The sequence below is a fragment of the Triturus cristatus genome, chromosome 3_2 (genome assembly GCF_964204655.1).
Source record: "Triturus cristatus chromosome 3_2, aTriCri1.1, whole genome shotgun sequence".
Lineage (NCBI taxonomy): Eukaryota > Metazoa > Chordata > Amphibia > Caudata > Salamandridae > Triturus > Triturus cristatus.
Genome location: NC_140584.1, coordinates 582,076,170 through 582,091,219, shown reverse-complemented (window position 1 = coordinate 582,091,219; position 15,050 = coordinate 582,076,170). Strand labels below are relative to the sequence as shown.

Genomic DNA, 15,050 nt, shown 5'->3' with positions numbered 1-15,050 from the left:
TTGCTTTCACCTCCTCGTGGCCCTACGGAGGCGAGTGCTGCCTTCGCCCGGTCGGTCTCCATGGCCGAAAGAATCTTGCGCATCGGTGATCTGGCTGCCCATTTCCCCACGGATCATTTGCTGGAGGTTCTCCATCAGGGCTCTGGTGGATGGGAGCTGCTTCTTCCCTTCGAGGCGTCGCTCCAATATTCTCTCTTGGGGGCCTGGGGGCGTCCTGCCACAGGGGACCCAATGCTCCAGCCACTTCTGCACTGCCACCGTCCTGCTCCGCATGATCCTGTCTGTCTTTCCTTCCACCCTTCTACCAGGGGCCCTCTTTTGCAGACCGCCTTTCCCTCCTTGCCATCGGTGTTGTCTCCCCCGTCACAGGAGGCCCGGTGGTTGGATTCCTGGGGGCGCAACATCTTCGCCTCCTCCGGTGCTGCTTTGCGGGCGCTTAACACGCTTTGTGTATTGGCCAGAGCCATTTCTTGCTTATGGGATTCGGCTGAGTCCCTTCTGTCTTCCGCTTCTCAGGAGGGTGCCTGCGTTGATCTGCGGCACCATGTGTTGGATGGCCGGGAGCTGGCGGCGTTTATTCTTCACTCGGCTCTGGACGTTTCGGAGGTGCTTGGTCGCACCATGGCTTCTTCAGTGGCCCTTCGTCGCCATGCTTGGATGAGGGATAGTGTTTTCCCTGAGAACGTTAGAGAACGGCTGGTTGACCTTCCCTTTGATGGTGCTCTGTTGTTCCACGCCCCTGCGGATTCTGCCATTCAGAGGTTTCTTGCGGGGCTTCGTCGTCCTCCTCCCCCTGCCCCTCCCCCTCAGTGACCTGGATGTCGGTCTGTGTTCTGGGAGGTGGTCTCCTGTTGTTTCCTGGGGCCTAGACACGCGTAGCCCTGGTTCTCTTTTTATTCGCACACTGTTCCCATGCTCTTCTCAGTTTTGTTGTGATGGCTCCGCGATGTGGCGCGGTAAAGTTCTCCGAAGCAAACTGACATCAGCGCGCCTGGGTGGGGTTTATGTGACCTCGCTGACGTCACGCCCGCGGAGGACGTCGGGCGGTGTTGCGTGGTGCCGCCCCCCAGCGTGCAGAGATGCTGGGCAAGAAAGTTTTCCGGGTCCAGTTTCACGCCTGGGGATAATTCTATGTTAAGGAATCTGCGGCTAGAATCGTCTCTACCAGATACATTGTTACCTAAGGTAAGTAACTTGTACTTTAAGGCTGTGCCAAAGGAAGCATGGATGAGGGTTAGCTCACACATAGGAAGTGTGTGACAAAGCTACTAATGAAAAGGAAAACTTTTGTCAAGGTATTCCCATAACAGAAGAAGCTTGCACCGAAGTAAGCTTGCATGACCTTATACTAAAGTAAGCTTGTGCCAAGATAAGCTCACTTCACAGTAAGCTCATAACTGGGTAGGCTTTTTTCAGACATGTTTGCTGCAAGTAAAACTAATGTCAAGTTAAGGTGAAATTCAGACAAGTTCAAGCCTGATTAAACTTGAGGCTGAGTAAGTACACCCAACACAGGGTTAGTTTGTGGCAAGTTTGGGTATGTCAGAATAGGTTCACAGCAGAGTGAGCCCTCTAGGATCACTTTAACGTAGACTTATGCCATAGGCCTAGGTCCTAGCAAGTTTAATCCATCCTAACTTCATGCCAGGATAGGTTTATGTTAGGTAAAATGTATTCCTTGGTATACTGAAGCTCATTCCAACCAAAGCTTATATCACAGTATGTCCTGCCATGGCAAGCTCATGCTGCTCAGGCTAGGGAAAATAATGTTCAGGGTCGGAGTTTGAGAATTTAAGTTCACACTGCAGCTATTTTTCAACAGACAAATTACCCCCTGCCTTTTGTGAACCTTGTTTATCGTATTTGCTCTTTCTTATTCTCACTTCCCTACCTGAGATTGCTCTTCCTCTCCTAAAACCCTCCCTCGACTCTTTCATCATTCTTTTCCAATATCTCTTTCTGTTCCTCCTTCAGACTCCTTTCTCAATGTCCCAGCCCAATACTTGAGGCTCCGTTCCTGTTTGAGATGAGGCCTCTCTTCTCCTGAAGGCCCTAGCCTTTCCTGATTATTCTCACCCTTTCTTAATAACCCTTTCCTGCTCTTGATACCCCTCCTGCTATGCTGGTGCACCTCGTCTCTTTCTGTTTTCTCTCCCTTCCCTTCGGATATCTCTAGTTCTTCTGTGAAGCTCCACCCCGTTCACGCCTGATCTCTATGTGCCTCCTCTTTTAGTGCTCCCAGCTTGGTAGTCATCTGGCAATGCTTCTGGATCGGTCCCATCAGTTCCAAGATACTGCAGATTCTCTTCAAGTGTGGATTGTGCAGACTCAAGCAATTCTTGAGGAAGTTCTTTCAGAGCCAATAGCATCAGATGCAGATGCCCTTCAGAAGCAGCTTGATAAGACCACGGTGAGGAAACATTGAACAGGATAAACCCATAATGCTACATACTAATTGTTTACTTACTTTCTCCAAAACCTAGACCTACATCTTCGTGGTGTGTGGTTCATAACATGGAGTCATGGTGTGGGGGAGGTTGTTCTGTCGTGTTAGCGCTAATACCATAACTCCAGGGGAATGGATATGTGGCAGTGTGTGCTATGAGGCCAAAGATCGTAATTCAATTCATTCCCTTGTTACCTTTTTCTATGGCAGAGTCTGCAGGGAGACCTGGCTGAGCATCAAGTGCAAATAGAGAAAATGCAGAAGGCCGCACAGCTCCTCCTCGAAATACAAGGAGACCCGGCTCCAGATCGCAAGCATGTCGAAATCACTAGAGGTAACCACACAAGTGGCTGAGAGCAATTGTGAAACATACAGTCAGTTATTAACCTGAGAAGTGGACAGAAGAAGATGTGAAGAGCAATCCTCGAGATTGTGCTGTGAGAGCCGAGTTACTAAAGAGAGCAGTGAGTTTACTTGTTTGAGAAGGTAACAAGAGCTGCACGCATATGTATATCACACTGGTGGAGCCTGGAGTCCTGTGATCACTGTGAAAGAGTCTAGTCCCTGAGAAGCACAATAAAAAAGACTAGTGTGTGCAAATGCAGTGAGTAAACCCACTAATGGAGATCACATTGAGACTGTCTTCTGTGTGGCGTTACTAGTGTAAGCCGCCGTTACGTGTGTGTAGTGATCACAGTGAAAAAGCCCGGTGTATGTGCTTTCGCAGGTAAAGCACCTGTTTTCCAACAATCCCGCTGTGGTATTCTGCTATTTGGAGTTCACAGTTTGAGAGCCTTCAGTCTGGATGATGCACTGGAATATAAAGGTTGTGGTGAGAACGTCTGGTGTTTGTAGTTTGTTTTGAGATTCCCTGGAGTCAAGATTTCACTAAGAGAAATAAGGTTCTGACAGTGAGAGATTCGTTTGGCATTGGAGAAGCTGTGTGGAGCTCTCAGTATAAAAGCCTGGTTCAGGAGAAGGCAGTAAAAGCCTCCTAGCTGGAAACCAAGTGGGGAGAGTCTTGTTCCAGGAAATCACAATGAGAACGTCTGGTATGATAATTACAAAGAGACAGCTAGGTGTATGAAAATATCAGCAATAGGACCTTCAGCGTTTTAATGGCAATGAGAGACTGGTGTCTGGAGATCACAGTGAGACAGCCTTGTTTATGGAGCGCACAAAGTTTCTGGAGATCACTGTTTCTGTGCTTCTTTGAAACGGGGAAACATTTCTGAAGTCATGACGGGTAGGGGGATACTCCTTGTCATCTAATATTTCACGTGAACACAAATGCACATCTTGGTTCACACACAAATGTACTGTCTCAAACAAAGATGCTTTACTTTTGTGTACATATGACTGTACCTTCCCACTTGAACATAATTTCGGACGTGTTCATAGTTTGGCTTCAGTACTTTTCTTGTTCTAACTAGATGGCATCATGAGTCGCTTCCAGCTCATGTCACAGCAGATGTCTGAGCGCACAGACCACCTTTTGAAGAGCATGGCTCACTCGCAGAGTGTCCAGGAGGGGGTAGATAGTCTGCTGCAGTGGATGGATGGAATTGAGAAGAACCTTAAAGAACAGAAGGTGACCTCGCTCTCGCCCTCCTCCATTCAAGAGGCACTCGCCACGAACACGGTGAGATCCCAGTCATTCCTGAATAGTCCTCTGACTCTTGCTTATGTTGGTTTTTTTCCTGTCGTACTACGCATTACCAAGGGGTAGGAAGCTGGTTCTGAATATACTATACCAAAGTAGGGTATTGTGTGCACAGGGATCCCCAGCGGTATAGCAAAGGCTAAAGTAGATAATACCTTGCTCTCTCTTGTGGTAGAGTGGTTGAGCATTCAGGCTTATCAGAGGGTAGTGTTAACCATCTGTTGTACACACTCAGGCAAGAAATAATGTCAGAATTGTTTGTATAAAAAGTTACTTTATTTTTATTACTAGAACCAAGATTTACTCAGTAGCAGGTAAGCGATACTTTAAATACAATGATACATTTCAAGATACAATGTGTACTGGTTTTGCAGGAGCATACAAATTACAGTCAAGAAAATGTAAATGTAAATTGATACTTGTATAGCGCACTACTCACCCGCAAGGGTCTCAAGGCGCTTGTACGAATACCGCTGTGGAACCCATCCTGGCTTTCCCTGTGAGGCGTCCACTCCTGGGCACCCCCAAGGTGGAGGCCAGGCATCCTTAGCGTTGTGGGGGCCGTTGTGGAGATTAAGCAAGCTATTGCCCAGAGTTGCAGAGTGGGACTCCATGATTGGAATGGCACCGAGGCGAGAATTATCAGGTCCGTGGAATTTTTAGCCCAAGACCCGCCGAGGCGGGGAATTGAACCTTGGTCCCGGGCTAGACCTCTGCATCAGGATCTGCCGCTCTAATCATTGAGCCACACTTCTCCACCCACACTCTTTAGAATACTGTAATTACTTAAGATTACATTTTAGTTACTTTTTAGTTACTTTTCTATTTTTGCACAAAACAAACTAATCACACATTGCAGGACTGAGTTACATTGTTGCAATTTCAACACAGACCATTTTTCAGAGATAAACCCACCATACAATCCTATGGATGTTAGGTTTGCAGGTAAGTAAGTGGTTTTGGAAACCAGAGTTCGAGCCTCGAGGTCTTGTCCACATCCTGTGATTCTGGGCAAATCACTTAATCTCCCTGTGCCTGAATGTGTAATGTAAATACGGTGCTCATGTAAAGCGCTCCAATACTTTCGGGTCGAGTTCGCGCTAAATAAAAAAATGCAAAAAAAAAAAAGGTTCAGTACACCACCAGCGGCACTGAGGGGGGCCGGATGCAGAGTGCAAGGGTGCCAATCAGGCTAAGGGGAACCTTGGTTGGTGGCTGCTCACAGGCAGGCCACGCAGTTTTGGGAGGCAAGCTCCTGGGGTTAAGGTAAGGGCAAAGGGGGTCTCAGGTCAGCGTCAAGTCCACACCACCAGCAGCGCAGGGGCGGCCGGGTGCAGGGTGCTTAGACGGTGTTGGGTGCCTAATGCATTCCTATGGAGATTGCCGGTCGAGAAAAAAGACTGCAGGCTGGAGCCAGAAGACTGGAAGAAGGGAACCAATGACTGGAGGATGAAGTTGGAGAGTTGCTGGACACCAGGACACTGTTGGTCGGGCACCACACGACTCAGGGGCTACGGGTGCAAGGGGTGTCTTTTCGTGTTGGGTTCTTCTCACCGGTTCCGGTCTTGGTCATGGAACCCTTCAGGAGGAGTCTGCAGGTGTCGAGGAGAAGATCGTAGGAGGTCGTCCAAGGCTGGAACCTAGATCAGGATTGCCTGGGGGACTTCGCTGGGGTGTTGGCCCACTCGGGCTGTGGCCCTCGGGTGCTGAGGACTCACGGTTCCACCTGGATCTGGAGTCCTGGCTTGGGTTGATGTTGGACAAATCCAGTGTCCACAGGAGATCAGAGTCTTTTTGGAAGTCTGGGCAGTTCCCCAGGGTCCTTGGAGGCTGCCGGCTGCAGGACTCGCGGATTTCAGCTTGCAGGGGTTCCGAAGCAGGAGGGCTGGGGCTGTCGTTGTCCTCTTCTTTGCAGCACAGCTCTTCAGTCCTTATTAAATCTGATTTCTGGGTTCAGGGGTGCCCCTTAAATACTATATTTAGTTGCCGTTTTAGGGGTCTTGTGGTAGTAGCTAATGGACTACTGTCCTGAGGTTGACTGCACAGGTTGACTACACCCTTTGGGTGCTCACCCCACGTGGGAGAGTGGACACCTTCCCTAACCCTGATTGGAGGGTGTCTGCTATCTGCACCTCACTTCCGCTACCTGAGGGGTGGGGTTGGCAGGGGTGGGGTTGGCAGAGATGGGCATACCTTCTGGGCTAGCCTGATATTTCCCGCTTGTCTTCCTGATGAAAAGAGGGTGATACAGGAAGGGGGCCTGCTCCTGTTGGCAGGGAGTTGTGTTGCAAAGGCAACAAGGCCTTTGAAGCTCCCCTGCCGCATATAGCTCTTCCTTACCAAGGGGAGGTGTGAAAACCTCCGTCTACGAAAGGCTTTGTTTGTGGGTCGAGGGAATGAAGGTACCCACCCCAGAGGTTTAGAAACATGTCTCAGGGTGGCAGGCTGGTGTTTTCCAGTCAGAACCCCATCAGTGGTTTGTTTGGGTCTGGGGCCCCTTCTAGAAGGGACCCCTGAGTGCAGAAAATAATACAACTGACACTGAAATCTGTGCAGGTTTATCAATATATAAAGCCATTATGATGCTGGGAAACTCGTAATGACCAGTATCCAGACCATATACTCAGGATGGCTTTACTGGGCACTTATAATATCGAAGAATGGCCTTAGATATTATAGGCACCTGCCTATTCGTGCAAATAGGTCCTCACATGAGGTATAGGGCACCCTGCCTTAAGGGTGCCTTACCTAGGACTCATTTGGTGCAGGCAGGTATAGCACACAGGGATGTGTGCCATGTCGACTCTTCACTTTAGTCTGCACCACAACACGCAGGCTGCAATGGCAGTGGTGTGTGTTTGTGGTGTGAGCCATCTGAGAGCGGCATGATACATGCTGCAGCCCTCATAGGCCTTTCCCTGGCTACCATGCTCTTGGTACCATAGGTACCCTTTACAAGTGACTTGCAGGTAGGCCAGAGTTGTGCCAATTGTGACAACAATTATAGGAAGCTGGCTCTGTGTATATACTATACCAAAGTGAGGTATAATGTGTACAGAGTCCAGTGGATCCCCAAAGGTAGGCCGAGGTAAAGTTAGATAGCACCTCACACTCTATTTGTGGTAGTGTGGTCGAGCAGTAAGGCAGTATCAGAGGACAGTGTTAAGCATTTGTTGTACACACTCAGTAAACAAATGAATTCACACACTCAAAAGACTGAACTACAGACCAGTTGTTTTTGTATCAAAATATTCTTTTAGTAATTTTATTTTCTAGAACCAAGCAAGCCTGGCACAGGTAAGCAATAAATACTTTACAGCAGTAATGCAGTTTGTAAACAGTTTGAATTTAAAATGTAAATGCACTTTGTCTTGACTTACAGTATGGTTTCAGAGAAATGCAATACTTTGTAAATACAGTACATAGACTTGAATGGGTAAAATTCCAGGCACGTTACTTTTGAGATTACTTTTCTTACTCAGAGTAGTATACCTGGATACTACTCTGGGACATTTCCTGTAAACAGGTAAGTAAAATCGTTTTTGTTAGTGAAATTTTAAAGAATTTCAAACTCCACACTTTCCAAGAAAAACAGTCAATGTTATCCTATGGAGGAAAATAGTGTTATCAGTTTTGAGGTAAGTATTTGGTAGATGGAGTTGAGGTTCTGGGGGTAGACTCAGGGGTCCCCCAGGATCAAGGATGCACTCTAGTTACACCCTCAGCGGCATTAGGGCGGCCGGGTGCAGAGTGCTCAGGCCCAATGTTATCCAATGGAAGATAGGAGGCCTCTGCTTGGTGGCTGCTGACGAGCAGACCACTTGTTTGTGGGAGCAAAGCTCCTGGACTTTAGCTCGGGGCAAATTTGGAAACAAAGTAGCACCAAAGGTGCATCCTCAGCGGTACTAGGGTGGCCAGGTGCAGGGTGCTGTTTCGACATTGGGTGCCCTGTTAGTTTCAATGGGGAACCTCCGGTTTGCAAAGGCACTGCAGGCTTTGAGACGAAGGTCTTCTGGGTGCGACCACCACTTCGAGAGATAAGTTGGGAAGTTAGGGGTTGGTTAGGCACCATCGGTTTGGCCACCCAAGGCAAGTGGGGCGTCGGGTGCAGGGGTGCCTTTTGGGGTCGGATCTTCTTACCAGCTCCTGGTTGCGGTTTGGGAGACCTTCCGGATTTAGGCTGCAGGCATCGGCTGGAGGCTTGAGGCAGGTCAGGAGTCGCCAGATCTCGGGTCAGGATTGCCGGGGGGGGACCTCCTCCTGTTGTTTGCCCACTCGAGCTCGGGCCCTGGATGGCGGGTGCAAGTGGGGCGGATTTGCGGTTTCCTGCTGGAGCCAGAGGTTGCATATAACCAAATCCTGTGTTCACAGAAGACAAAGTATTTGTGGATGAACGCAGGCAGGTCCTCTGGGGTTTTCAAGGTTGCTGGCTGCAGGACACACCGGGATTTCGCAGGAGCAGGTTCGAGGTGGAGTCAGGCCGGTAGGGTTGAGGTACAAGTCAGTGGGCGTCTTCCTCTTGTTAACTGCTGCACGGTTGTTCGGTCCTTCTTCTTCTTTTAGTTTCTTCTTGTCTGAGGAAGCAAGGTTCAGGGCGTGCTCCTAAATACTAGATTTTGGGGCGTTACAGGTAGGTAAAAGGTAGGGACCAATGGTGTCCCTTCCCTGGGGTGGGTACACCCCCTATTATGCCATCCTCCTGTGTGAGGGGGGCATGAGCCTGTCTCTGGTTGGCTGAGTCCCCCCATCTGCAAGATGGCGGGGACTGAGAGTTGTGCTTAACCTCACCTCCCCCACCTGAGGGGTGGAGTTGGCAGAGGTGGGCACACCTCTCTTCCTCACTTGTTTTTCCTGCCGGTTCTCCCGCCCAAAGTGGGGGTCAGAACCAGTGGGGACCAGTTGCTGAAAGCAGGAAGTGGCCTGGGGAAGCTCACAAAGGCGGCAAGCCTTTGATGCTTCCCCTTCGTGAACCCTGCCTATCCTGGGGGAGAAGGCTTTGCACCTCGTCCCAGGATGTGCATTGTCTCAGGCCGCAGAGAGCAGCGGGCTCTCGACCCAGGGGTCCAGAAACATGTCTGATAGTGGCAGCTGAACGCAGCCACTCAGCCTGGATACTAGTGGTGGGTTCGTTTTCAGGGGGCATCTCTAAGATACCCTCTGTGTGCATTTTTCAGCAAATCCCACACTGGTATCAGTGTGGGTTTAATGTGCTGAGAAGTTTGATACCAAACTTCTTAGTTTTCAGTGTAGCTATTATGGTGCTGTGAAGTTCGTGATGACAAACTCCCAGCACCATATACTCCTAATGGCAGCACTGCACTTACAATGTCTAAAAATGGCCTTAGACACTGTAGGGGTACAGGACTCGTTCACCTGTACCCTCACCACTGGTATAGTGCACCCAGCTTGAAGGGTGACTGATCTATGCTAGGACAGTGGGTTGTAGGCATGGCAAACAGATTTGTGCCATGTCGACCCCTCACTTTGTTCTGCGCCAAAACACGCAGCTTGCAAAGGCAGTGTGTGTGTGTAAGGGTACAGGGCCTCTGAGGGTGGCACAATAAGTGCTGCAGCCCTTAGAGGCTTTCTCTGGTCACAGTGCCCTAGGTACCTGTGGTACTATTTACCAGGGGCTGACCTGTGGCAAGAGATGCCAATTGGGTTTAGGCTTCAATTCAGTTTTAGGGAAAGAACATAGGCCCTGGGTACCTGATAAGCAGGAGCCCAGGGCACACTCAGTCAAAACACATCAGCAATTCAGCAAAAAGTGGGGACAACCATGCAGAAAGAGGGCACTTTCTCACAACAATGGTACAGGTTAGGGAAAGAAAACAGGCCCTGGGAACCTGATTGGCAGAGACCCAGGGCACACTCAGTTAAATTGCATCAGGTATTTGGCAGAAAGTTAGGGGGCAAGCATGCAGAAAGGGCACTTTCCTACACACACCTACATCACTTATGTAGTACTCGGGTATCCTTCTACCTCGCCTCCTCTGCCTTAGAACTCTCCGAGACCCGTTAAATAACAATATGGAATCTGTTAGTGCTTCAGCCCTTGTCCGCTCTGACACCTTGCCATTTTCAAGGAGCCGTTACATTTTTTGTAAACTTTGTGTATTGATTTGTTTATGCTGTTATTTTTTGCTCTTAGAAATTAAAGCAGGACATAACCAGCCGTAGCAGCAGTCTGGATGCAACTGGAGAAATGGTGGGAAAGTTCCTGAAGACGGCGGACAAGGCAACAGCACAAGCACTTCAGGGGAAGCTGGCAGAAGTGACACAGCGCTTTGACAAGGTATGCCGACAGCAGCAGGAACAGGAGATGGCCTTGAAAGAGCTGCTACCAAAGGCGGAACTGTATGAGAAACTCTCTGGGACCCTACAGGACTTCATGCACAGCAGGACACGTATGTTGGCAGCTGGAAACAGTCCTGATGAGGATATCACACACTTTTGCCAGCAAATTAAGGTGAGTTGTAGTTGGTTTCTCTCTGCTGTAAGCATGATAAAGTCAATAGTTATAGAATTAAAATATTGCACAATTTTAAATGTGGTACGAGTAGCACTCTCCTCTCCTTGGGAGAAATGGCAAGAGGAAGCCTTTCCTCCATATGTTAGATTCGCCCAAGGTAATGCATTAGAAAAGCCCATGACTTTATTTCTAAATAATGCTGTTTGTCTTGATACGCAGTAGCATGCTCTGGTTATCAGTAGAGTGGTTAATATTAATAAACTTGGGCATAGCTCAGGGATTTGCCCCCTCATACAACTACCCTACAATAGTCTTTCCTTTCATTTCTCAGTAGTAGATCACATGCTGTGCACACTTCTGCATGTAGTGTTAGATGTGGACGCTGCATGTTGTTTTTCTTCTAAGAATAGATTTCAGTTTCAAGATTACTTATGATATTTTCCCAGAAACTCACAATGATTCCAGGCAGAGACTTCACTTTAGATTATTTTTTCCAACATCGGATTCCGATGTATTTTAAAATTCTCCGGTACCATCACACTACAGACGTTGACATTAAACATACGAGGACCACAAATGGACAATGCCCAAGAAGTGAATTCTGAGATAAACGCAGGCCAGGTTGTTTGTAAATGACCCCAGTAGAGGAAGGGTTTGGAAGACACACCATTTACATTTTGCACTAACTGAGATTTCTCATTGAGACTTCTAACTACAGATTCCTGATCTTTTGAATATTTCTCAGGCGCCAGACTGGATCCAGAAAGTTTTCAAGCTGCACCTCTGTGCTGGTAGGTGGGTCTGTGCCGCTTTGCCTTGATGCCGTTCAGCTCCGGAAATGACGTGCAAAACCTATATAGGCGTCAGTCCCCCACGCTGACATCAGATACTTTCTTTTTGCACCTCCAGATACTGATCCGGAGCTACCTCTTCTCTCTTTCAGGCCTTTTTTTGTACCTCAACAAGATTATTGTTTGTAAGGCAAATGTCACCTCTCAAAATAACAGGTTTTAAACTCTGTAAGGACTGTCACAGGCAAATTTCTGTGACATAGCCCAATCAGGTTTGGTTGTGGTGCATTGGTCAAGTCACGACTCTAAGGCCTGCAGTGACTGCACATCTATAAATCTGAAAGTCATTCTGGACCGTGTGGTGAAACTCTACAACCCCAAGCACCAGAAAACTCTGCATTGAGGCAAGTCCAAATCCAAGGTTCGATCTTGGTCATGTTCCAAGGCCAGAAATTGCAGGAGTCGATCTCAAGGCTAATTTGTTCAAAATGTTCACGTAAGTCGAAGAAAAAAAAAGAAATCCAAGCAGAACTCTGCTCCTAAAACACCTCAGAAGGTGCAAGGTTTCACTATTATTTCCAATCTTTTTGACAAAGTTGGGTGACTTTGAATTCAATTCCGCAACTTGTCTTGGCGCCAACTGAGTTTCCGGGGCTACCGGCGACACTGAGACAGATCTAAGAGTTTCGTGCGGCCATGGTCTGACTTTTCATAACCTTTCTTACACCCTCTAGCTCAACTGCGAGCCCCAAGGAGCCAATGGACCCTCCATTGGGGATACCGTTGGCAGGATCACCCTCTGCGACAGTTGGACCTTCTGACACCCACTCCGTGCCTCACCTGGCTCCTGTACTGACTCCACTTCCACAATCCACGCTTATTCCTTGAGTATTGGCACCGATGCCGACTCCATAAATCTCGGATGACAAGTTGCCCCCTGTGTTCTCCAGCTGCTAGTCGGTGTAACTACAACTTTGCTTGAGGCCGTTACCGGTTTCTGTTGACCCACAATCTGCACTTGACACTTAGCCTCCACAAGGTAGATCCATGAAGAGAATTGGTATGATGACCTTCAAGAGTCGAGTGGCCTTGAGACTTCTCCTGATTCTGGCCTTCTCGCATTACCAGGTCCTGCCACTGAAGAGAGTGGTAATTTTGCTTTTGTCTTGTAGAAGGTGACCACATTTCTCGACCTTCAGCTCACCCCTTAGAGGTCAAAACCATTGACTTGATTGAAGTTCTCCAGTCAGGGCAAACTACTATTTAGCCCCTACTACCTTTTAATGAGGCACTCTGTTACTTTCCTATGGGCCTGTGCCTAACTATGCTCTGGCATTCCAATAAATCGCCAAATTTCAAGACCCCTCCAACTTGCCCTGGGTGACCCCACATTTTGCCTCTGCACCCCTTCCTGAGAGCTTAGTGGTGAAGGCATCTACTAGCCAGGCAAACACAAATACTTTTCTGACTACTCGCCATGATTGGGAGTCCAAAAGAGTTGATATTTTTGGGAAGAGTGTATTTTCTTCCACCAGTTTGGCCCTCAGGTCTGTCAGTGGCATTTGCCTGTTGGGTCGTTATTCCTGCGTCCTTTGGAGTTAAGTGGCTCAAGTCCTCCCAGGTGTCCAAGAAGACCTTCAACTTGTCCTGACTCAAGCTATACAGGATGCTCATGATGCAGCCAAATTCACAATTCATTGTGGCCTAGACACCACCAAATCCATCGGGTAAGCCATTGGCACCAGTAAAGCCGTTTGTCGCCACACTTGTCTGAAGTGGACAGGTTTTATGCCTAGTTATCAGTTATACAGGACTCGCCTTTGTGGCGACAAGGCAGATTCCACCCTGTGGAGGTTCAAAGAATGCAGGGCCACAGTACTCTCCGTGGATTTATCTGCCCCCACTTCACTAGCTGCATCAGCTCTACCGTTCCCTTTTCAGTTTTCAGCAGAGGTACTCCATACCAGCAGCCACTTAAGCCTCAGAAAAGTGCCCAGTAATTTTGTGGCCGAGGCTGTGGCACCCACTGACATTAAGGTCAACGAGCTGGTCAACTTACTGCTCCCCTTGGCCTCACAAACGCTCCTTGTTGTTCACAAAAGTGATATTGGTGGTAGCAGTATACATTTTGAGGTTGGGGTTCCAGTCTTACTCTACTTCGACGACTGGCTGTTAAAGGCTTGCACCAAGCATTTGTCAACCACTTCTAGACTACAGCGAACCTCCTGTCATCTTTGGAGTTGATCATCAATGTGTCAAAGTCACACCTGACTCCCTTCTCTGACACCCCTTTATTGGAGCCACTCTGGGCATGGTTTGATTTCATGCCTTTGCCCCGGAAAGGAAAGTTCAGGACATTCAGGTTATTATCCTGATTTTTCAGCCTCTGTCTTTGATTTCAGTGAGATGTTGGGTATGATGGCCTCCTTCTGGTCAAGCACGCCAGGTGGAATATGCAGGCTCTGCGTGGGATCTGAAGTCTGAGTGGACCCAACATAAAAGGGACCTCTCCGACTGAGCAAATCTTTGGAGGAGACTGCAAAAGATTTGTACTGGTGGTCACAAGACCTTAGTTGGGTCAGCAGAAGACCCTTCTCCCTACCCCAACCAGAGCTCACAGTGGTGACCGATGCGTCACTCCTCGGTTGATGCGGCTACCTGGGGGAGAGGGAGATCAGAGGCCTCTGGCGGAGTCCCAGCTCCACCTCAAGCTGAGGGTCATCTGCTTGGTGTTGAAAGCCTTCCTTCCATCCATCAAAGGGAGGCTGGTACAGATGTTTACAGACAGCACCACTGCCATGTAGAAGTATTGCAACAAACATGTCGTTCTGTGGTCTGGTCCCTGTTCCAGTTGGACCTACGCATCTGGAAATGGCCGACCATCAAGGTATATTCCTGCTAGCGAACCAGTTGGCAGGCACCTTGAATACTAGGGCAGACTAACACAGTCACTGACGCTTACCGTATAACGAATGCCAGCTGCACACAGAAGTGACGCACGGTAACTTCCGTGAATGGGGAGAACGTTGGTTTCACTGTCCAGAATGAGTGATGGCAGTAGTTCTGCTTATACCTCTTCTGTCCCAAGTTCTAAAGAAGGTCAGGACCGACTATCCCAATTCATCCCAGTGGCCCTAGATTGGACACAGATAGTATGGTATCCAGGGCTCCTGGGCTTGAGCATCTGTCTTCCGATCATGCTGCCCCTCTGGGATGACTTGCTGTGTCAGCAGCGGGACAGGGTTCTGCACGCGGGTCTTTGAAATCTCCACCTCCTTGCTTGGAGATTGAGTAGTGGCAGCTGAACACCCTTTGCCTTCCTCCAAAGGTAGTTGGTGTTATCTTGGCAGCCAGAAGTCCGGTGACAAAGCCGGTATACTCCTGTCGTTGTGACAGATTTGTGACTTGGTTCAGCACATGGCAAATAGACCCTCTTGGGGCAAAGTTATCTGATATGTTGTTGTTTTCTCCCTTGTACAGGCAAGGCTTTGCTCTGGGCACAGTTAATCTGGTACCTTTTGCGTTTTTGTGGTCGCCAGATCAGCCCTCAATTTACAATCACTGGTTCTGATGCAAATTTTGCTAGGCCTACACCACCTGTTTCCTCCCTCTCCCTTTGACATGACTCAGTGGGATCTTAACTTGGTGCTCACATAATTGAAATGCACCCCCTTTGAG

General features: G+C 48.6%; 1 protein-coding gene across 5 annotated transcripts in view; it reads left to right on the top strand.

The window, feature by feature from the left end:
• MACF1 (microtubule actin crosslinking factor 1) overlaps window positions 1-15,050 on the top strand; it is a 1,146,281-nt gene that overhangs the window by 574,262 nt on the left and 556,969 nt on the right. For all 5 annotated transcript variants that reach the window (XM_085648361.1, XM_085648360.1, XM_085648359.1 and 2 more), the window contains 4 exons: window positions 2,234-2,410; window positions 2,657-2,780; window positions 3,880-4,088; window positions 10,261-10,578. In XM_085648361.1, the coding sequence (XP_085504487.1) occupies window positions 2,234-2,410; window positions 2,657-2,780; window positions 3,880-4,088; window positions 10,261-10,578 (828 nt within the window). The remainder of the gene's footprint in view (window positions 1-2,233; window positions 2,411-2,656; window positions 2,781-3,879; window positions 4,089-10,260; window positions 10,579-15,050) is intronic.